The sequence below is a fragment of the Cydia amplana genome, chromosome Z, assembly GCF_948474715.1.
Source record: "Cydia amplana chromosome Z, ilCydAmpl1.1, whole genome shotgun sequence".
NCBI classification, from domain to species: Eukaryota; Metazoa; Arthropoda; class Insecta; order Lepidoptera; family Tortricidae; genus Cydia; species Cydia amplana.
Genome location: NC_086096.1, coordinates 7,324,375 through 7,349,575, shown reverse-complemented (window position 1 = coordinate 7,349,575; position 25,201 = coordinate 7,324,375). Strand labels below are relative to the sequence as shown.

The 25,201-nt window shown below is 37.3% G+C and overlaps 1 protein-coding gene across 3 annotated transcripts in view; it reads right to left on the bottom strand.

The window, feature by feature from the left end:
* LOC134661688 (forkhead box protein L2-like) overlaps positions 1 to 25,201 on the bottom strand; it is a 66,880-nt gene that overhangs the window by 20,467 nt on the left and 21,212 nt on the right. For all 3 annotated transcript variants that reach the window (XM_063517852.1, XM_063517850.1, XM_063517851.1), the window contains exon 3: positions 8,144 to 8,255. In XM_063517852.1, coding sequence (XP_063373922.1) covers positions 8,144 to 8,255 — 112 coding nt within the window. The remainder of the gene's footprint in view (positions 1 to 8,143; positions 8,256 to 25,201) is intronic.

The window sequence follows — 25,201 nt, the reverse complement described above, 5'->3', positions numbered from 1 at the left end:
TGTAAAGAACTATTTAGTGTAATTTTTCAAAATTTTAGACCCAGTAGTTTCAGAGATAAAGGGGGGGGGGGGGAATTATCATTTTTTGCCTATTTTCTTGAATAACTGCTAAACTATTTATCTTAAAATTATAAATAAAATATACTTGAGATTCTCAAAATGAGCTCTTTCATTTGATATGTAACACGATATAGTTTGAAAAACTTTATCTTTTAATTTGCTCTTTTACACCCCAAAAGTGGCCTCCATATTTAAATTTCATTTGTTTGCGTTACATGTCCGTCTTTGGGTCACAAACTTACATATGTGTGCCAAATTTCAACTTAATTGGTCCAGTAGTTTCGGAGAAAATAGGCTGTGACAGACGGACGGACAGACAGACGCACGAGTGATCCTATAAGGGTTCCGTTTTTTTCCTTTTGAAGTACGGAACCCTAAAAACGAGGTAAGTATATACAAAAGGAGAGCTCCATAACATTTTCGTATTTTATTACCTGGACAGGTCTGGAGAACTCCCCCTAACTTTTATCTTTGTAAATATACAATCGAATAAGAGTAGAACTTAAATGTAATCCAATATTGTTTGATCCTCTTAGTAGCCCACCTTCGTCATAACGCCTAGGGCAGAAACCAAATATTTCTCTTCAATTAGGAGAGTTACCGAGTCTTGGGTCGATTACTAATTACCAAACACTTGGTTACTAAAGAGAAAAGTCAGGTTAAGTATCGCCTTAGGGGAGACAAGACATGTTTACGTAAAAAAGAGGGATGATATTTGTTAAACGTGTACCTATCTATCATTATAGTATGTGAATTAAAAAAAAGTAGCAGATACATACCTGATCGATACTTTTTATTTCTTCAAAACAAAAAGAATTAGAAGCAGAGGCCGAAGTACGTAGTACCTACTAAGTCTTCATTGCAATTATGCTCTGAGGGTGTTAAATTCGTCTTTTATTACCATTCTAATCTCCTAGTGAAATTCACAAGTAGGTGTACAACATAATGGCGGACATTCCCAATTTACTAGTTCCCAAACTATATACACAGAAACGGAAAAGATTTAACATATCTTTACTACCTACACCTTTGAAGAATGTGTTTCAGTAAATCTAATGTGAAATACATATACATATTATAACCAGAGTACGACTGATTAAGTTCTAAAGAATGTGGTAAAGTGCTTAGACCTGTGTTAAGTAGGTACATAGTTACTTCTCTTTTCCACCAAGCGAACAAAGACATAATAAAACCTGGTTATGAACCTGTGACTTAAGTTAAATAGTCGAACTCGAGCCTCCGGCGTTACTTAACGCGTCTACTGATAATGGCTCCGATACCCACTGTACAAAAGGTAATTGTTCCCTCAAACAATAAAGTTTAATAACGCAAGGTTCTAGGTAAGGTACGCGTGCATTGTCGATTGAGGTAATGCCAGATGATCGTTGTTATACTTAGATAACTCTATCGGCGCACGTGAAACCTTTTTCAAACATTCACGTAACAGAGCTGAGTTAATCTCGGTAATGAGTAATGTGAATGTTTTGAGTATAGGTAAGGAAAGTAGTTACTCGTAACAGCTGGCAAGATTGTGTATTATGCAGTCAAACTTCATTCGAAATACGTTTTTTCAGTTACTTGTGCCGAGTCTAGTTTTCTACTTACGGTAGCTGGGAAGCCCTCATTCTACGGTCTTTGGTATGATGAGGTAGGGAACTAGTATTACTCCCAAATACCGCACTAAAGAGTATTTAAATATATTTTTTTTAAACAGAAATTGGTCATCGAATTTGATTTTATTGGTGTATGACGTATAATGTAATTTGGTGTATAATGGCGATAACAACTGACCATGAGCTGGAAGTGGCCAAATTAAAAAAAAAAACTGCGGGGCGCTGAGCATGAAAAAACCGGCCAAGTGCGAGTCGGACTTGCGCACGGAGGGTTCCGCACCATCAACAAAAAATAGAGCAAAACAAGCAAAAAAAAAAACAAGAAAAAAACGGTCACCCATCCAAGTACTGAACCCGCCCGACGTTGCTTAACTTCGGTCAAAAATCACGTTTGTTGTATGGGAGCCCCACTTAAATCTTTATTTTATTCTGTTTTTAGTATTTGTTGTTACGTATAGCGGCAACAGAAATACATCATCTGTGAAAATTTCAACTGTCTAGCTATCACGGTTCGTGAGATACAGCCTGGTGACAGACGGACGGACGGACGGACGGACGGAAAGCGGAGTCTTAGTAACTTTGGGTACGGAACCCTAAAAATCAATCGTATAGGATCACAAATAGAAATACTGTCACCAATACTACCAATACCTAGGAACCCTTTCATAAACCCCTTTAGATGTAATTTCCTGTGTAAAAGTGGTTGAATGAGTTTTGTTCCTGAATTCTGTGCCTGCGTAAGCAGAAATCAATTCAAGTCCTATGTGCATTGAATCCAACGAAGATCGTGTGGGGTAATTTTACTTTGCTCGGGGCAAGCGAAACACTAAGTATGAGGATTTTCTACAAGTTTTTCTATTTTCCCAGTGTTTCTCTTACCCCTTGTACGTACTTAATTTGATTATTGTAAGTAATTGAAGAAATGCTTAAAAATATGTTTTATGTATAGTTTAATTTACTACATAACCCGCACATTACACTATTCGAGAATCGACCCCTGAGTATAAAAAGTTGTTGTCGATCACATGCGTGAGTTATCACCCCCGTATCTCTGGGATTCGCACCGATGACGTTAGCAGCGGTCATGTCCTGTTAACCTCTGCGCTCCTGGTCCACGTTGGTAACTTAATCCAATAAAAATATGTATTACTATTACCGTTACTATAAATAGTATAAATAATGAAAACTTAAACGAATTGTCGTAAAATTCACAAGACTTAAGTATTTATCCACCGAGATATTGAGCGTATTTGTATTATTTATGAGCTCCCGATATTTCGACGCCGTTACATGCATCTTGTTCACGGGGACCTCAAAAATAATACAAAAGGTAATCAGTTCCGGAATCAAAAAATGTAGGCCCCAATAATATTTTATGCCATAGAAAATCTAAAGTCTATTTTTTTTTATTCCGTAGACTTAAATGACATTTCATAGTATGAGATGACACATGATGTTCATACTATGAAATGTCATTTCAGTCTACGGAATAAAAAAATAAACTTTAAGTGGACTTAAATACCAGTGGTTAAATATAAATTTCGTTATAGGGCTTTACTATGCAAACTCCTGACTTAATTACCAGTAGAACAGAGTTGTAATAAATAGCGTTAACCCATAATTACAACAATGCAATATCCAAACAATCATACTTGATGACTGTAAACAACCAAATTCCACGCTTGGAACGCTTTAGTGGACAGCCGCAACATATTTTGATGGCATAGGTATTCAAAACTCAACAACGCTATATTAAGGTACTTATGTAGTAAAACGCGTCACTCACGTATTTTAAGTTGAAAATCCAATTCGACTTTGACTTAAAATACGTGAGTAACCAGTTTTGATGGATTTAATATGTTTGTGTCTCACGGATATTATGTTATTAAATTCGCATTTATATTGGAAAAATTTCAATTCAAAAGGCTCTTATAACCCCCTTTCACGGGTTATTCAAAAATCTTTTAATACATAAATCACACTGCGTTCTCACGTTATAGAAATGCAACATGAAATGTAAATGAATGATAACTTCGCTATAAACGAAATTATCGACGCACACAGCTTAAATCGATTTCTTTCGATGTCTAATCGATTTAGGTGTAATGTTCGCACCCGGTCTTAAACCGAGAAAGTGCAGGGAGCTGTTACGTTAAACAAGCTAATCTGAACCTTAATTCCTTTAAGAAAGGTGGATAAAGAATCATGTCGATGAGATGTGTTGGACACGGTCATATTTGTACTGAATTTGCTACGGGTAACTTTACGATCGGAATCGAAGGTGGGGCATTGTTTTACACCATTCTACTTAATAGCTATATCTACCTATATTGTAACTACGTTTATGGAACAGTAGTAGTGAAACAAGAACTGCTGTACCCGGTTACACCCCTTATTCGGATACATGTAAGAACTACTCGCAATAAAAAAAATCCTAGAGTCTGTGCAGAAAGAGAAGAGTCGTGGAATGTATTGGATCCCATACATTCCACGACTCTTCTCTTTCCGCACATACTCTATACATAGACACATAAGGTAAACGTACTAGTGCGCGACATGCTAATGTCCAATAGATGACATGCTGTCACCTCTATTGACAATGACTTAAGTTCGAAGATGACATGTACTGGGACCGCGTCGAGCACCAGTACGTTGACCTTATATAAACAAAAGTTATTTGTACAACAAGAGATCAAAGTTTGATATTTCTTCGAGTGCTTATTTTGAGTCCTGTGCAAGCGAAAGATTCTATAGTAGATTCACGAGCGTAGCGAGTGAATCTAATTTAGAATCTTGAGCGTAGTAAGGGACTCAAAAGCGCACGAGATGTAAATAACTTTGATCTCGTGTAGTTCACAAAACTTTTCACCTCAGCAGTGAGAACATATTAGAGAACCCGAAAAATGTATTCCTTCTTCATCACTTACCTCTATTCACTCATGTTTTCAAGATATACCAACAATTAAGTTTTCACCTCAGCAGCTCGAACAAGGATATTTTGCTACTTAAAAACAGTGAGAAAAATCGCATTTTGCTCACTGTTTTTAAGTAGCAAAGTACCCTTGTTCGAGCTGCTGAGGTGAAAATATTTTACTCAGTTGCATGCATTTGCCGAAACGTCCGAAACACAACTTTTTCGTTACCTACCTACGGATGTCAACAATTTTGAATATCGAAGAACCAAGAAATTTTATTAACATATTCTTATTTAGATCAGTTTAGAAAGGTTTCCTATTTTAGGAATTGGAATTAGATTTTCCTGTGCATATCTGTTGCGTTATTCAGTGAGTTGTTCCATGATGTCAGAATGTCGGGGAAGGCTAACATAACGTAAACAATGAGGGTATACCTACCTCCATATAGACGATCCGTTGCGTCGCATACATTGTAGAAAGTTTTCATAGCAAACGGTGGTGGATCACGTTTCGAATTAGTATAGAAGCCAATTGTTATTATTAATACAATTAGGTACACCGCCAGTACTATTTACTTAAGCGTGTATCTAATTTTAGATGCAATTTGGTTTGGTATAATTTTCTTGTTTATTTAGTGAAATTCCTTTACGTATTTCTTTTACTTCTGTTACCCGCCCCGGCTTCGCACGGGTTAGCAAATTATACATAAACCTTCCTCTTGAATCACTCTATCTATTAAAAACAAAGTCATCAAAATCCGTCGCGTTGTTTTAGAGATCTAAGCATACATACATACAGACAGACGTCAGACAGAAAGCGGGAAGCGACTTTTTTATACTATGTAGTGATATGTAGACCGGTATATAATCCCTTTCTAGGATACGTTTGTATTTTAACGGTACCCATTTCGAGGCCTCCAACATGTAATTTTCTATGACGGCTGATCGGTGACCACGTGGTGCATTCCATACAAAACGAAGCGCTGGAAGCTCCGGCCCGGCCCCGGCCCGGTCTAGTGTGAGTCATCCTTTAATTCCAGCTTAAAATGTTACTTGTTTTACTAGGAGGCAACATTGTTGTTCGACCTCTCTTACCCTTGCGAGCGAAAAAATCCAAAATTGAACCACGAGCGCAGTGAGTGGTTCGAAAAGTGGAATATAAGTGCAACACAAAAACTTTTACCACACCAACGCGAGGTAAATACTATAAAACATTACAAATTTAATCCAAGTGAACGTTATTTAGCATTTAAGTATCATTCAAAATAATCACTTAAAAGTCAATTCCACCAGCCAACATGAGGAAATAACTGAAAAATTGCATCAATAGTTATTTGTTTTACAAGGGGGCAAAGTTGTTGTTTAACTGCTCGTGCTAATATTGATACCCGAGTAAGCGAAAGATTCCAAAATTGAACTTTGAATGGAATAAAACTAAAAATGGAACCTTGAGCGTTGCGAGAGTTTTAAATCACGAGGGTTAAACAAAATTTGCCCCCGAACGAAACACAAAATTTTTCACCACACCAACCCGAAGAAAATATTAACTGTAAGATATCCAACTAAATCAAACCAAATCAAATCCAAATGAATGTTATTAAATATTTATCTTTCAAAATCATCATTTAAGAGTCAATTCTACCAGCAAACATAAGAAAACAGCGCAAAATTTGCATTTGATTACTTTGCCTCACATGTGAATAAAATGCAACTTTGCTATCCGTTTTTGAACAATCAAGAGAGCCTTTACCAGTTGGTGTGGTGAAAGTACTTTGCCACGCTTATAGATAAAATGCAACTCTCTCTAATCAGTTTTTGAAGAATAAAGGCCTTTACGAGCTGGTGCATGTTGTGAAAAATATCATACGGCTTAATTCTGTTAATTTTACTTTACATCTTCCCCATTCCCCATAGAACTGTTACTGGTTACTGGAGTTACTTAATCCTAATGTTATGCGTAGGACTTATTTTGTCAAAATAGTTATTTACGATACAAGTGCGGAAAAGAGGAAATTCGAAACGAGTGGCGATAAATTAAAACACGACCGAAGGGAGTGTTTTAAATCGACACGAGTTGTGAATTACCTATTCGCACGCGTATCGTACAACGTTTTACAGTACATATGCCCCTTTAAATATTTGACATACTTAGCAACGAAAAGTGCTTATTTATGCACTAGTGCGGGAAAGTAGCACCATATGTACTGTAAAGATATTTTTATTATTTCCCAGCAGTAGGTAAGTACTTTAGATACCTAAACCTCTTTAATACGTCATATGCTCAATACTCGTAAATATGCCAAATATTATTTGTTTGCGGTCCGTGACCGAATATAATATAACCAAGAACAATAAAACCCAGCGTCGAACATTTTGTGTAGAATTTCAATACAACACGTACCTATAGGTACCTTTTCATTGCACCCAAGGCAATGGAAACCGTTAATAAAAATAATATTACCAAAGAAGTAAATGTATGCTGAAAATTAGGCGTTTTTAAGCCATTTCCAAGCAAAAGTTGAGCACTCGCGCGAAGTCAGCAACGTATAATTTACGATCTTAAGCCGTATTGTTCATTGACGGCGTTCTCGGGTTGATTGGCGATATTAAAACTGTCAACCGGCCCGTGCCGGAAACTCATTGATAGATTTAATCGCATGCACTAAAATAACGCACACGGCATTTGATTCGAGTAAATTGCAAAGTCATTAATGCCGTCCGGTCGACGCACTAAAAACCCGTCGCTATTTTCAGGGAGCCCAGATCCTTGAAAATCAAATTAAAATGTGATTTACGTCACTTCGCTCGGGTCTATTATTGGTGGCAAATGCGACTTGACACTAACCGCATGCTTGTCCCTCCTCCTTTTAAAAAAAATGTAATATGTACTTGCTACATGTGGTCTCAATAGGCGGGTTCTCTGTTCTTAGGGTTTTACCGCTACGAACGAAAAAAAACGAGTTATCGGCTACGCGTGCTGGTAGTGAATGTGTGAAACTCGAATTGTAAAGAATTTTATCTCATTTTGTTTCATTTCAGATTTAGGGCGTATTACTTAGACCACTGAACTGTTTATGATCTGATTTATTTGATTGTTTTTTGCTTAATTTGGAAATCAACTACTGCATTAACCTTCTACTACCCTAGAAACTATTAATAAAGTAACAAACTAAAGTTGATAAGTTGATGGAACCTAGCCCGGAACTAACCTCAGTGATGAAGTTTCACCGAACAGGCCGCGTAGCCAACGTGCCAATCGCTTACGCTCAGTAGCGATCAAAACGCAACTGTTACTGTCGCACTAATATGGAAGAGAGATAGAGAGACACAAAGCGGTTCGTTGTTGAAGCGATAGCGATTATCAGCTTGGCTAGGCCGGCAGGACCTCGATCTGGACGCTAGTGCCACGCAATGCGACGACAGTCTGCACCGCCAGCTCCTGCAGTCAATATGGTCATGATCACTAACCTGGGTGTAGATCGGGTCATCTTAGGGCTTCAGCAGCGAAAATACGGCCTACACCATCAGCTCCTGAAGTAGACAAATGGTCACTAACCTGGGTGATGAAGTTCCACCGAGCAAAGCGTGGAGCTCGGCGCCAGGGTGTAAGACGGCTCGTCTTTAGGCTTCAGCAGCTCGTGCGACGACACGGCCTGCACCGTCAGCTCCTGAAGTAAACATACTATGTTATACCGTGAGATCATACAAAACGATCGAATATTTGTGGCTTTACATATCAAAAGGTACAACCAGGTCTGAAAATCATTATTAAATAATTAATATGTATGTAGGTACATACTTAATTAAAAAGTGCGCGGCACTGTGTAATGGCGCAATTAAAAATGCAAAATTACGGCTACATATCTCATAGCACTGGCTGGTTAGTCCACGGACGGATAGACAGATTATCTTGACAACGTTGAGTGGTTGCAATTATGTAAGTATACCTACCTAGGTACCTACTGAAAAGCCGACAAAACGAAATACAAGTAGGTAAAACATAATAAAACACTAAAAACATATTTTTTTTATAAATAAATGAAAACGATATTTTTATTTATTTAAACAAATATTTCACCACTAAAAAACTATTAAAGTAAAACTCCAGTAAAGAAATTAGCATCTATCGAATGCGCACGCGTCAGCCATATTTTTCTGATGTTAATATTAAATCGAATCCCCGTGACATGGCCAATAAATATCGTAGGTCTATTTTTAAGCGGTGCTTTCTACTATGCTGAATGAACGGAGAGTCCACCCTCGTTCGTAATGTGTAATTCTGAGTGGCTGTTACGCCATGGTGCAGGTGCAAGTATTGGGAGGAAGCGAACTTTGAACACATCAAGTTATTTTATCTAATTCGTTGTTTTAAACATTTGAATTATATGTCTAGTCAATTTAAAAACATGATTTATTTTATAGTTCTTTGTGAAGTAAAAGTATAAAGTAACGGTAAGTAGGTATTTATTTAATAATTAAAAAACAAAAAAATACTTGAAACAAAACTTGCAAAAATGCAAAAACGCGTATTAGGCATTGCCGTATAATATCTAAGGACGGGCTAATGGGGCACTAAACATCGTACTAGTTCAGCGGTGCTACCCACGAATTCCAGCCAATCGTGCAGTCTAACGCGACTAGTTGCGACCAATAGCGCGCGTAATGCGCACTCGTCAACCAATCGCGCGCGTGATGCGAACTCATCAACCAATCGCGTTGTAGCGATTTCACACCGCTGTACTGGCCCCTGTCATGCCTCATTATTATTGCCCGTAAAGCCAGTCCCTAGATATCTATGTCAATAGTATTAGGTAAATACTTTCTAAACACAATATTGATGATGTATTAGTCAGCATTAATAGTATCAGTTAAGATGACGCGCCGCGTAAGCATCTGTTACAGTCTAATTGTTCTAAATACATAGAGAGATATCTATTTTTGATAAGCTGTTTGAGAATGGTAACTTTTGACGCGTAATCTGGTCCGCTAGTTTTGATGCAGACTACGTAAACCTCCTCTAAACTCCGAGTCGTAATTAGATTCCAAAAAAAGTAAGACAATTTTGCCACTTTTTACTAGTGCGTCTTGTATTTATGTAAAAATAAGTAAATAAAAGTACTTTTTTAAATCGTAGGAGTAAAATTACCAATAAATAAATTATCTTAGCGTGTTTATTTATAAAAAGGAATTTACTATTTTACAATCAGTTTATTGCAGTGGCAACATTCTCTTACTTTTTTTGGAATCTAATTAGGGCCCGGCCACATGTTAGCGGTGCGGCGCCGCCGCCGCCGCGCGGCGCGGCACCGCAGAAATCTGCGGCACCGCAAACCGCTCTGCGGCGACGCCCGCCGCAACGCAAAATTTTGCGGTGCCGCGCTGCGGCGCCGCAAAGCGGTGCGCGGCGCCGCGCGCGGTGCCGCAAAGCGGCGAGTTTCGCCGCGCGCGGTGCCGCCAAGCGGCGTGCGGCGCCGCGTGCGATGCCACGCTGCATAGTAAAGAATAAAATTCGACTACCAGTTGTTTAATCAGACATGGATCCCTTCACACGTGTTCTGCTCTTGCTGTTGTTATAGCGATAGCGGTTCGCCAAAAAACGCTGCAAATGGTGGTAAAGGTATGAAAATCGGTACGATTGATCTTTACGACATTTGAAACAATTTGACCCGAAGCACCAACAAATAAAAAAAACGAGAGCAGTTATGACGTCATCTTCTTTTTGTATGAAATTTAAAAAAAATTTGTTTAGAAACCTATCGTGTGTAGTATTAAACGAAAGGGCTTTCTGAGCTGATTTCAAAAATATATCACGTCATTACATTTGAGTAATTTTTTTTGATTATAATAAAAATATTTTTCAAATCATACCAAGTTTGGGTTTTTCCAGATACAATACCGTTAAATTTTTTTTGTTAAATATACCTCAAATTATACCTAATATCCTCATATCTATATCTATTTATTATTTATCTTCTTCTTCTTCCTCGCGTTCTCCCGGCATTTTGCCACGGCTCATGGGAGCCTGGGGTCTGCTTGGCAACTAATCCCAGTAATTGGCGTGGGCACCAGTTTTTACGAAAGCGACTGCCATCTGACCTTCCAACCCAGAGGGTAAACTAGGCCCGTATTGGGATTAGTCCGGTTTCCTCACGATGTTTTCCTTCACCGAAAAGCGACTGGTAAATATCAAATGATATTTCGTACATAAGTTCCGAAAAACTCATTGGTACGAGCCGGGGTTCGAACCCGCGACCTCCGGATTGCAAGTCGCACGCTCTTACCGCTAGGCCACCAGCGCTTCATCTATTTATTATTTATATTCATTGTATTTGTTTAGTTGTGTAAAAGTAGGTACCTACTTTGTTTTGTAATTATAACATGATATTGCACCGCCTACAAGTTATCTGATTTGCCCGAAGGTTGACTGGTAGAGAATGCATTTTAGCATTAAGTCCGCCTTTTGTACGTTTGTATTTTCATTTGTGCAATAAAGATTAAATAAATAAATAAATATATATAATTCTAATAAAGCAATTTTGAAAATATTTACATTTAGTATATTTGTTTTAATTTTTTCTACTCCCGTACCTTTATTTGTCATTTAAAAGGTCATACACACACACACATTTAAACCCCTATGCTATAGTTGTCAAGACAAGTCTTTAGTCTATTCCCCAAAAAAGTATTTGTGCATACACGCAGTATCTTTTTGGTACGTTTACGATACTTCGTGTAATCACCACTTAAAAAATATTGTATGAAATACATTGTTGCCAACCTAATTTTAATTGTCATCTCTGACAGATGAGTACTAAGTGCATTGCTGCCAATTTACAAAATATTCATTAGGTTCTATAGTAGAAACAATAAAATTCCTTCAGAAGTCAGAAACGCGCATGTGACACCCGTAATATAGCAAGATCCATAGACTACGAACACCGCTTAGCGTTGCTTGTTAGTCTCCATAGGCTACTGTGGCCAAAATAGAGAAAAAAAAACTATCCAAAATTGTAATTTAACTAAGAGCAAGTACCAGGGCCTCATGAGTTACTAGAAGGTGTCGCTGACCATACGGTCATGGGGCGCGGGGCGCGGTGGCTGGGTCGCGTATCTTAGCTGTATACTTTTGGTTTGTTTACCTACATACATGTCCTATATGATTCCACTTGTTTAAAGTATTATTTTTGTTGAATGAAAAATATTTGTTAAATTTACAATTTTTTTTCAAAGTAAGTGCTTGGTCGTAGAAAAAGATTTGTATGCAACGTTGTTTAACGGAGTCAAAAAATACTCGTGGCGTCTTTATTAACAATTTTCGGCTTCGCCTCAAATTGTTACTCACGCCACTCGCCTTTTTTGACCCCTCTTAAACAACGGTTGCATAAAATACTATTTCAATTTTACAAAGTGTAATAATACCCCTGCCGAATTACTCATAATGTCATTCGGGTAAAATAAGAGTATTGAAACTTGGTTTACATGTTCCTTTGGTAATATCTAAGCTTTAAGTAAGAAAAAGTTCTCATGAGTGGGGGGTGGAGAACTCGGGGAAAGGGGGGGGGGGGGGTTAAAGGTGAGTTTTTTCAGTTAATTCTTACATAGATAATTTTTACTACGACTTATAGATTCCGAGATATAAGCGACTTTCTGGAAAAACTATGCTTTCTATTTAAATATTTAATTGAGAGATTCATAGATCACACTTTGTAAAATTGACAAATTAAAAAAAAAATACTTCATGTAATTATTTTCAAAATTGCTTTCTTAGGGTTAGATATGAGGATATTAGGTATAATTTGAGGTATATTTTACAAAAAAATATTGAACGGTATTGTATCTGGAGAAGACCAAACTTGGTATGTTTTGAAAATTATTTTTATTATAATTAAAAAAAATGACTGAAATGTAATGATATGATATTTTTGGAATCGGCTCAGAAAGCCCTTTCGTTTAATACCACACACGATGGGTTTCAAAACAGTTTTCTTTAAATTCCGTACAAAAAAAAGATAACTCATCTCGTTTTTTTTTTATTTAATGGTGCTTCGGGTCAAATTGTTTCAAATGTCCTAAATATCAATCGTACCGATTTTCATACCTTTAACATCATTTGCAACATTTTACTGAATTTCTCGGTGTACTGCCAGCGCTATTAAGGCGCAGAAATAAAAAAGCGGCCAAGTGCGAGTCGGACTCGCCCATGAAGGGTTCCGTATTTAGGCGATTTATGACGTATAAAAAAAAACTACTTACTAGATCTCGTTCAAACCAATTTTTGGTGGAAGTTTACATGGTAATGTACATCATATATTTTTTTTTAGTTTTATCATTCTGTTATTTTAGAAGTTACGGGGGGGGGGGGACACACATTTTACCACTTTGGAAGTGTCTCTCGCGCAAACTATTCAGTTTCAGTAAAAAAATGATATTAGAAACCTCAATATCATTTTTGAAGACCTATCCATAGATACCCCACACGTATGGGTTTGATGAAAAAAAAATTTTTGAGTTTCAGTTCGAAGTATGGGGAACCCCAAAAATTTATTGTTTTTTTTCTATTTTTGTGTGAAAATCTTAATGCGGTTCACAGAATACATCTACTTACCAAGTTTCAACAGTATAGTTCTTATAGTTTCGGAGAAAAGTGGCTGTGACATACGGACGGACAGACAGACGGACAGACAGACAGACAGATAGACAGACAGACAGACAGACAGACAGACAGACATGACGAATCTATAAGGGTTCCGTTTTTTGCCATTTGGCTACGGAACCCTAAAAACAATTGGAAAGAAAATTTTGGGTGAACCCATATCTTCGTATGAAGATGCAAATCATTTCAAAATAAAATACCGGCGCGGCACCGCAGAAATCTGCGGCGCCGCACGCCGCTCGGCGGCACCGCGCGCGGCGAAACTCACCGCTTTGCGGCACCGCGCGCGGCGCCGCGCACCGCTTTGCGGCGCCGCAGCGCGGCACCGCAAAATTTTGCGTTGCGGCGGGCGTCGCCGCAGAGCGGTTTGCGGTGCCGCAGATTTCTGCGGTGCCGCGCCGCGCGGCGGCGGCGGCGCCGCACCGCTGACATGTGGCCGGGCCCTTACGACTCGGAATATACACACAAAGTCGGGATGATTTTTCTTTTGCGTGGGATGTCGATAGGTCTTTCAAAACGAATAGGTCTTCTATTAAAACGTCATCGCTGTAAAAAAACGTGTTTTCTTTAACTTTTGGACCATGGGTCCAAACAATATAGAAAAATTATGAAAGTAAAGCGTAGTAAAGACTTTTATTGAAAACTATAGCGAAGATGATCGGTTAAGCCCTTGGAGGATATAATCAAACGGAGACGCCATGTCTGTAATTTTCTGTACAAAACAGTCTGCCGATTTTTGCGGGGGAGGGGAACGTCAAATGTATGCGTAACGTAAAAATAGCCATGTCAGATAAACGTCAGTCCATACATTGTGTATGACCGTTGGCCGCCTATTTTCGACAGAGGGGAAAGCCCGTTAATGGCTACTCCGTTTAGTTGTATCCTTTAAGGTTAAGCCGTGGAGTTTTCGAAAAAATCTTCCCTTCTTAAATAGTAAAAAGACGTGAAATGAAATGAAATGAAATGAAATGAAATGAAACGAAACGAAACGAAACGAAACGAAACGAAACGAAACGAAACGAAACGAAACTAAATGAAATGAAATGAAATTTTGCTGGTTATGTACATATTGTGCTCAATAATAACGACATGCTCTTGGCCGGTTCTGCTGTACTTTACTGATTGATTCTTACTTACTTTACACTTACTAAAGTATATGTACCTACAAAAATATTGAATTTACGTTTCCATTTGTTGTAAAGAATCCTGTAGGGCTAAGATGGCCGGCTCTTTATCATTTGTCACCATGGCTGTCACGTTCTAACATATGTAAGTGCGAAAGTGACGCTTAGCATGACAGGTGATAAAATGCGACCATGAGAGCTGGTCTGACCATTTATTAATTCACAAAAGGAAATGAAAACTGTACCTTGTAGTACCTAAATAAGCCGCTCGGCGCTATCCCCGTGTACCGAAGAGTTAGCTTTTTGACAGTGTCAGCTATATCCAAACTGATTTGTTCGCAGCAGCTGCGCGAGCGCACCTATTAACCGCTGATACATGTTTGTCAGCCGGCTATTAGCGAGAAAGAGATAAAAATCCAAAATCACCCATAAAAGAGTGAGATCGATCCATTTCTCCAATTCACGACCGATATTTATTTTACTGCAGCGTGACACATGAGAAAAATTCTCGTAACGAAAATTGGAATCGGAGTAGGTATATAAACGCGACATTTTTGCTGGCAGGCCATTTTTCTTATGCTGTATAAAGATAAATTGGTCAAGGAATGTTACATATTTATGACATGGTAGACTCTTATTTAACCTAAGAAACGTTATGTCGCCGGAAACTTACGCGTTTTTTGCCTCGAACTATTTATTGAATATTTCCTAAAGCTATCAATATCAATTAAAACATTATCTACACCTGCATTGCGGATGAATCTGTCTTTCCGTTATAGTTTAGCCGAAACAATATAATTAAGACATTTATTACGTGTAGCTGCTCAGAAAAAATATGTTCTTGGCGGCGTATCAACCTCAATTATTTGTCAACACAGCATTAGTTTATCAACATTTCATAATGCGGTGATTTCTTACCGCTTTGCTTCACGGCGGTTACGTTAATTGGCTCCCATAAATATCTTTATAACAAAACAGATGCCAAACAACGAAACTTAACAATAACAACAAGTACCATAGATTCCGGGGTGATGGACAGCACGTTAAAATCCAAATAGAAATAATTTGTTAGTGGATAAAAAATAAATATTTACAGATACAAGGTGGATACAAGAAAAAGTCCTCGACATAGTGACGAAGACGCTGCGGATCGCGGGTGGATTAAACGAAAATAGCTCCGTAATTAATGGGCATTTCGAAGCCCACAGTCTCCAAACGAACGCATTTCGAGAATACCAACACATGATAATAAAATTATCGAATATAATACTTTGGAAATTATTTTCAGTCCCGATGTAAATCGCTTGCCCGGTCAAGATTTAAATGGCAAGGCGGCTACTGATTTGGTTAATAATTTATTGATGTAGGTCAAAAAATTTAAAATTTAATGTTAGGTTCGCTCGTTTTACATTTATGAATATAATCTAACTTTTATTATTGTCTTGAACCCCTAAATGGTTTAATACTAATAAATGTCCATCGGATCAGCGGATATCATCAAAGCTATAATCATGCGAACCATCAACGACAGTTTTTGAATTCTTCTGTCAATATATTCGTAAAAAGGCGGCTTGAATGAATTAATCTGCGATAAGTTTAAGATCGTAGTTTATGTGTACGAATGAATGCCGTGGTTGACTAAAGAATCACTTTAAAAGACAGTTCGTCGTCGTTTAATTATGTTGTGACAGATGTGCAGGCCGAGTCAGCGGCGGCGAGCGCCATATTTCAAACTAGGTACTTATTATTTAGTTACTTATCAACAACAGCTTTTGAACAAACTATCTATGCTACTACTACGTATATTATAATGGTTTTGCATTTTTCTATATTAAATAAATAATACAACATAACCATATGGAGTAAAAACACAATGGAAAATGTGCATATTGAAGGCACATTTTGAGATATAATATACATATTTTCCTTTAAAGTTGAGATAACAGTTCTTTAATCACATATGTCGATAAATCATAACTTATGTTTCGTAAAAAAATTGTGTTGTTTTTGAAAATACTTACCTACTTCAATTTCAATATTTAAAGGATTTCAGGATTTAAAGCTTTGCAATTTGTACTGAAATAAATATTTAACGTTATTCGTCGTAGATATAAATAAATTATACTTGTCAAGCCAGCAATGCAGAGGACTCAACTGTCGGTAGCATGGGACCACCGACGCACCGTTAAGGCAGCCATAGAGAAAAAAATACATAGATTGCTCACTCGATACATCAGTTTTAGTACCAAAAAGACTATTAGCATCTAGCATCGAGTAGCGGAACTATCAGTACTGCTACTTGACAATAGATGTAGCACCGACCGGAAAGTCTTAGGTATGCTGTTGAGATAAGACTTTCCGGTCGGTGCTACATCTATTGTCAAGTAGCAGTACTGATAGTTCCGCTACTCGATGCTAGATGTAGACACTGAAATTAATAGTCTAACTGATGTATGGAGTGAGCACTCTTGTCTTACTATATTTCTCTATGACGAAGCAAATGTTTGACAAAAATGCAATTCATAAATTCACGAGTCTTTACGAGATTCGCAAAAAACTCGAAAAAAAAGTCCATTAAAAAAATATTGTTTTTTATAAAGGTTTTTCCTATACTAGCCAAGAAAATAATTGTTATAAAAAATGGTGTACCGAAGCTATGATTATATGAGAATGCGTCCTAAATATTTTTTTTCCCTAGTCTCTGGAATAGTTAGATAATATTTTAAACGTCAGGAGAAATAAAAAAAAGTTTGTTTAAGTCAATGTGCAAAAACTGTGAAATATAAATAATTAAAAACAGTAAACTGATAGCGACTAAGGACTCCAAAGTCTCGAGTCTTTACACAAACTCTAGTCAAGTACCAGCGTGCCCTACAATGCCAAATAGCGCCGTCTCAAAAGAAAATCCATTGTTAACTTATACTTTAGTTTCTGTAGCTTAAGATTGTGTTTTCAAAATCATTTGTTATTGAGATAACGCTATTTGGCGTAGGAGGGCAGCCGGTGTGGTAGGTCCTCTATTAACGATATTTTGATAAGGCCCATTTCAAGAACAGCCGAATATGCCGACAGACACAAGACTGAGACTCGCTGATTCAGGACGATTTCTAGAAAACATTTTAAGCGTAGGATCACTTGTCGAACATTGAAACAATCGTACACAGTGAAACTTTGCGATATCTCGGAAACTAGGTGTTATCAGCTAGTGCCGTCTGTCAAGCAAAGGCAGGCTCAGGGACCCCCAGCATCTCCCCAATACGCGAGCGCGCCTCGGAGAAGGAGCACGTTGCTACGAGCGTTTTTGTGAATTCGTGCGACAAAAGTAATATTTTTTATTTATGTTTCGCAAGATATAGAGTCTAGTATGGCGTTATTTAATTTTTTGTTGTGTTCTATGTGTATTAAAGTTACTTTGGAGCTAAATATTTTTAAATTTCTTTCACTCTTTGGTGCAGTTTCTTTATTTTTTTTCAAAAAACACCAGTCTCACAATTAAACATTTTTATGTAGTAAACAATGAAACATGAAGTTCACTGAACACCAGTATTAGTACACAATGAAACAAATTCATAATTTTTTAAATTAATTAAAGACTATGTGCGAAATTTGTGAAACTAAAATACCATGAAAATTGATAATAATTTGTCTAACATATGACAAAATATAAGATACTTTAGAAATGGCTGAGATAGGATAGTTTATATGTTGAATGTTTCATTGATGGCAAGGTTAAGGTCACATGTCTAACATTGAAACAGTCGTTTATAAACACTATGTTGCAAGAAAGTGTATGATATCAAGCATGGAGATGCTTAAAACCCTCCCGCGTCCACCTAGTTGGCAATCATGCTCCGTGGACATAAAAGGCGCCTTTCTCGCAGCATGCCGTAATTGCCGACCAGATTTTTGATTCACAATGAAACTTAGGTGTGTGTACAATGAAACAAGTCTTTCGCTTTTAGATATTTCAGCAATCTTATAACGATTCCATATTTCGGAAACCTTTTAAATAACAAATTTCAGCCTACCACTATGTTCTCCTTTCCTTTCTCATTAATTGATTTAAAGGATGTATGTAGGTATTAATGTAACTTATTTATTACAACGTTTCAATGTTTATTAAGGATGTTTCATGGTAGACTATATATATTACATCTGTTTCACTGTAAAAATTTGAGTGTTTCATTGAAAACATGCACAAGTACACAACTAAACAAAACTCATTTTTCAAAAAAGCTTTATAATACAGAAACTGTTAAAAATAAGTAGAAACCAAGAACGCCATATGATAGCCAAATAAATTGTTTATCTTCATACGAAATATCACACTCATAACTTTAAAAACACCAGAGATAGGAAGGCTTGAACTTTTAGTGTTTCATTGATCAACAACTAACCCTACCTTTTATATTTAACAGGTTCCGGCCAAAGAGATTCTACGAAGTATTATTTTACTAATTAGTTAGCTACAATGTCATACAGTTAGAGATGGGTAGTGTAAGCCGCTACTGGATTAAGTACTCAAAATTGTAAGAAATGTGTTTTTAAGAGGGTCACTCAATACATGTAAATAATTGTCACAAAAAATATTTCAGAAACTACCAACGTGCTGCTGCACATCATAAAATGGGTCTTTAAAAATAACTGGAATGTTTCTAAGAACTTTTTTGGATAAATTGAATATTATTGGAAAAAAACTGTTTCAAAAGGCCAAAATAATGTTTATCTCTCTATAACTTTCGAACCAAAGTTCAGAAAACATATGAAAATACATCGGGAGATTAGCCGTATAATAGAGTGCAAAAAACAATATTTTGAACATCATCGGTTGAGCCATTTATTTTTGAGTTTTCTGTAAAAAACCCGTAATAAAAGGTCGTAAGTGCCGCGTAAACACGCACTTTTGCGCGACATGCAGTTATCTAGCTAGAACATCGATAGAATTTAAGTACCATATTTTTAGAGTAAAATACCTTCTTATTTAAAACAAAATTGTTAACTATGCATTATCATCTGTTCATTATCGGGTGCTTTGAGTAAATACCGAGTAAATACTCAGTATTTACTCACTCCTACCCATCTCTACATACAGTTGTCACTTGTTTCCTTATGTTGGCTGGTACAATTGATTTTTAAATGATAAATATTTAATAACGTTCATTAGGTTTGATTTGGTTGTTTTTTATTTTTTATTTTACTGTTAGTATTTTCTTCGCGTTGTTGAGAAAATGTCTTTCACTCGATAGCAAAATTAGTTTAATTCTCGTGCCCTGAAACCCTCACAACGCTCAACGGGAGCTCGAAAACAATACATAAGGTAATCACGGTTCATATCCCGGTCGATATATGTCTAGTCAAGATTTCATTTGCTTGAGTCAAGTTACATCCGTCCCGGTGTCCTGTTTGTGTGTATGAAATCAAATCGAGCAAATTAAATTTGAGCTATTTTATGGTTTCCGGTTTCCAATTAAGGTACCTATTAATTATTATACGAGTATGTAAATACCTACAAACTTCAGTGATAATGCAATAAAGCTGGTTTGATGAAGAAGACTGACGGAACTCAGAACAAAATCAATAAGTACCTACAGCCATTAACGAGTTTGGGTTCGTTAGAATTTTATTGATAAACTTATACCAAAAATAACAAAAGACAAACCGGCAATTCAACCTTTTACTAGTACCTATTACGTTTTTTGACAGGTTTTTTTTAACTTCTAATAAAGTGCCTTTATGTAAGTACCCTTCAAAGTGGTTAAGTAGGTACCTAAATCTAAGTGCAATAGATAATTATCTTCAATACTGGTTATATGTAAGTAGATAGATACAAACACTCGTCGTTTTAGCGCTTTACCAGTTGTGTTCTAAAACAGCCCGTGGCCTAATTGCAAGAGTCCTCGCAGGTATTATAGATACTTAGATACTTTTGAATTTTTGAGTCCATTCGTCCAGCCAAAAGCAACAACAAAACTGTGTCAGCATGACATGACATTTGTTATTTACTTGCTACAATTTCTAAAATCATCATAACTTTTTTTCTAGCTAAGTAAAATTGTACATAATTCAATCGGTTCGTGAAATAAGCCCATTGTGTGTACCCAAACGAATTACCATCTCCACCGTCCATAGCCTCCGATCTCATTCCTTCGCAACCGTTTTATGAAGCGTGCAACAAGGTGCAACAGGTTACATTAAAGTTGTACGTAATAAAATTGAAAGGGGTGCGGTACACTGCCGGTAATGCCGGTCAAAGGATGACTCACGTTAGACCGGGCCGTATTCGGGTCGGAGTTTTACTTTTCTATGATAGATGACCGGTGATCAGTGATGCTCTCCATAGAAAATGAGGCTCCGGAAGTTCGGACACGGCCCGGTTAAACGTGAGTCATCCATAAATCGCCTTCTGATGCTATCTAACGGCAGCTCTTGGAAGATACCTGATGCTGCATCGGCGATCGGCGTATATACATAAGTTTTCGCGAACATAACTTCGCTTATTAAAAGAATGGTGGCCGCCCCTAGATTACTTTACGTTATTGAACTTTTTGTCCTCTTGGTACGGAATCCTGAAAATACCAACACATGTAAGTAGAGGTATATGTGTCTACCACAGGTTTCCCATTTTTGTAATAGTTATGGTAATAGTTGAGTAGTGACCAAAATTTGTAACCATGCCCAACAAATTCAGATTTCGAAAATAACGCATTCGCGTTAAAACTTTAACATTAATTCATTAAATTAACATTAATTCATTTTACAAATCGTTTTTAAATATCCTTATTGATTGAATTGATGATTTGCCTTGTTATGTGTGTAAAATCAGCCAAGCAAGCGCAGGTATGCTACGAGCTACCAGCATTTTTCGAAATGCCTATATACCACAATTCACATCAGGTGAAGCGTAGCGAAGGCATAGGTACACCTATTTTGAAAATAACATCTTGATTTTATATTGCTTGATATCAGTGTCAGTACATGTCGTTCGCTTTTATACATAAAGCAAACGTGATACACATAATTTCAAGTAAAATTAAATCACGATCATATTTAAGAAAAAAACTACTGTTCCGTTAGCCTTCGGGGCCTGATAAATACCTATATTGCCCTCTGAAATGCTTAGCCCTCTGAATGTGTAGTGTCGCATGAAGTAACTTTGACGGTTTTTGCGCCAAATGAATAGCAAGTAGGTATCAATGTGATCATAAATAAATAAATTGTTTTCTGTAAATGTTGGGCAACTTTTTCCCTATTAAAACAATATACTATTGCCGATGGAAGTCCAGGAATAAATAAAAAACGCTACGTAGTGGTGATTTGATCAAGGCTCGGGTACGGAAGGCGGTAATCCTGGACAAGGCGCGCACGTTACGGGTCGGCGGCGGTTCCTCACGTTAGACCGGGCCGTGTCCGGGCCGGAGCTTCTGGCGCTTACTTTTCTATGACAGATGATCACGTGATGCTTGCCATACAAAACGAAGCTCCGGAAGCTTCGGCCCGGACACGGCCCGGTCTAACTCAACTGCCTCTGCCCGTATTATGTACAGTATTGTTGTATAAATAACACGCAGGAAAACATATATTTTATATATATATAAAAGTTCCTAATCTAAGAACTATAATAAATAGAGGGAATAGTAATTTTGTGTGATTGATAGATGTCCTTAATCCGTAATCCGTTTGTTTATTACGGAACATGTAGGTATATGCATCTTCCTACGGTGCAATACCTAAGCACACTTACTATTTGTACAAAACTGTGGGTAAACGTACTCTAAATATATAACACGTGTTCTGGCTACCCCATTGAAGACGATATTACTATAGTTACATGTTTGTACTTAAGTATAACTTAAGAAATTTATGAAGTAGCTCGCTCCGCGTGCTTATTTCTCATTTCACTAACTAATTGAACCAGTGCTCCCGATAAGGCATTTTTATCCATCCATATATGGTTCTAATGCTTAAACGTATAAGATCGAGATTCGAATAAACTAAGGGGACGGCGGTTGACGCCTGAGTAGAGTATGCATATGTGAAAAACTGCAAGCGGGCCACCCACGAGGAGGCAATGCCAATGCTTACGGGGAATATTTTGTTACAAAACATTGGTGCTTTATTTGCATAAAACTTTGATTGATTAAATACCTACCATTCCCAATTGAAATTGTTACTGACCTTACGTAACCCCTTGTTACATAGCAAGCCTTTGTAAAATTTTGTCTTATTCTAACTAACACATACCTATGTCAAAATGACAAATAGGGACAAACGATTATATCATCAGTATCATCACCTATCAACGCCATCAGTTCTTAGCACCGAAATAATGTATGGACGGGCGGGGCCAATTTCATTAAGAAAAGTTATAGAAAACTAAACTTTTCTTATAGGTATAGGTACAGCGATATTCTTAGAAGTGATTAGGTATATGCTATACATAGACTAGGAATCCTCTAGACTGAGTTTAGAGCAATTATTTCATGAAACCGATGCTGCCAAAAATACGGGGGTGCGGGGGACGAGGTGAGCGAATCCCGTGCCGTGATTGGTCCGTTCAAAGACACGGACCAATCACGGCACGGGATTGACTCGAAGATGGAGTAAAACTACCGTATAAGTGGCAGAGGGGGTAGCGTTACTATGCTCAGTCTAGAGGATGTCTTGTCTGTGATGCTATACCTCAATAATAATCCTAATTATAGTTGAACTGTGAATTCTTCTGTTAAAGTGAGCACCATCTATAAAAATATTATAGTCAAATATTGCAAAATCAGTCTGTCTTATAACTGAGGCGGTTGTTAAGAATTCATTATGGTCAGAGCTGCGGGCTGGTTAAATCTTGGCTTCATGAAGCTGATTTGTGTTATGTAAATAAAAAATATATCTGTATAGCTCAATGCAGAACAGGCTTACTAATAAACGTCTGATATAAGTGGTAGACCTATATATTAGTAGCCCAAAGGACGTTTTTGCTGCCTTCCGCAGTGTCCGCGGTTGTCGACAAAGCTGAAACGGCGCTGACGATGACGGGGCAGCCATCTTCGATTTCGTCACATTAACATTGGCATCATTTACATATTACGCTTTACTTTAATTGAGGTCGAGCGTTGCGACACAAATATGACTTGAAACTATGCTTAATAATAAATAGGTAGGTAGCTAGTTACTCTGAGTGCGGGGCGCACCTAGGGGTGTAATTGCCAAATTTAGAATAGAATAGAATTTCAAAGATCCTTTTTTTAATTCCCAATAACTATCTATACATTATTCATGAGCACATTTTAACATCAAATACCTACCTACACATTATAAAGTAAAATTAACTATCCCAATGACTAACACAATATTGTCATTTCTATAAAATGTGTACCTACTTAAATCATTTATAAATTTTATGAAAAAGTTTGAGAGAAAGTAATTATAATAGTACCTACTCAGCGGTACTACCTGTACGTGCTTAAGTAGACCAGGTATAACATACAAAACTTCCATTAAAAATGTTGCCCATAAATCTGTTATAATTAAAAGCTACCTTTAGGCCTTTTCACTTTTAGGTCTTGCCTGCAATAGACCTGTACAGGTATTATTTCTGTACAATTAATTATATTACGGTTAGTTCTAATATAAACACCCGATGGCAATGTAAACTAATTCTAGTCACACGGCGTTCTGACGTCAGAAAATTCTTGTAGCTTGATTAATATTGGCTATGAGCTAAGCGGTGGCAAAGTTGTGAACTTTCCAGGCGGCCTAGCCAAGTAAAAAGCTTAAATAATTTATGAAAATGATTACTCGAATTACTGCCTTTTTGTTTTTAACACGCTTTTATTAGGTCGACCTGGGGCCTATTTCTCGAACGGTATAAGACTAATATTATTAGTCCACGAACTGTCAAATCGTATGGGTTACTATGGCAACACACTAATAATATCAGACTAAATACCGTTTGAGAAATAGGCCCCTGTATGTAACTAAAGTGTCATTCAATAGAACTTGCTAACTATGTAAACAAACCGCCATACTAAAATTGACACTAAATGTCAAATGACTAGTAACTTTTGTTTACATAGTTCGCAAGTTCTATTGAATGACACTTTAACATGTAATTAAAGTAATTAATCTTGATCCACTTCCCGGTTTCCGATTGAGCTGAAATTTTGCATACACATGTAAGTCGGGTGACAATGCAATATTATGGTAACATCGAGCTGATCTGATGATGGAGACAGGAGGTGGCCATAGGAACTCGACCTGTATGTAACTAACTTGTAATGGAATCTTGCAAGTTAAATTTGATCCACTTCCCGGTTTCCGATTGAGCTGAAATTTTGCATACATATGTAAGTCGGGTGAGAATGCAATATTATGGTACCATCGAGCTGATCTGATGATGGAGACAGGAGGCGGCCATAGGAACTCTGTGATGAAACAACGCAACCTAATTGTGTTAGGGGTTTTTAGAATTGTCTCGATGAGTATTAGTTGTCTGTCGTAAGAAAAGTATAGTCAGCGATAAAAGCGTGTACCAAAAATGAAATTTTTGCTAAAAACTTATCATAAGTCATATCTTGAAGTCATAATTTATCAGTATGATAGATATATCATACTGATAAATTATGACTTCTCGCGTTGCGTTTGTCGATGTACAATTGTTATCTTGGCTACGGCAACTAAGCTAAATTTTTCGGAACGGTCCGGGTACGGGCCGAGGCTTCCAAAACTTAGTTTTCTATGACGGGTGGTCGGTGTTGATGTGATGCTTTCTATAGAAAACTAAAGTGTCGGAAGCCTCGGTTCGGACTCTTCGGACCGGACCATTCCACTGTGAGTCGTCCTT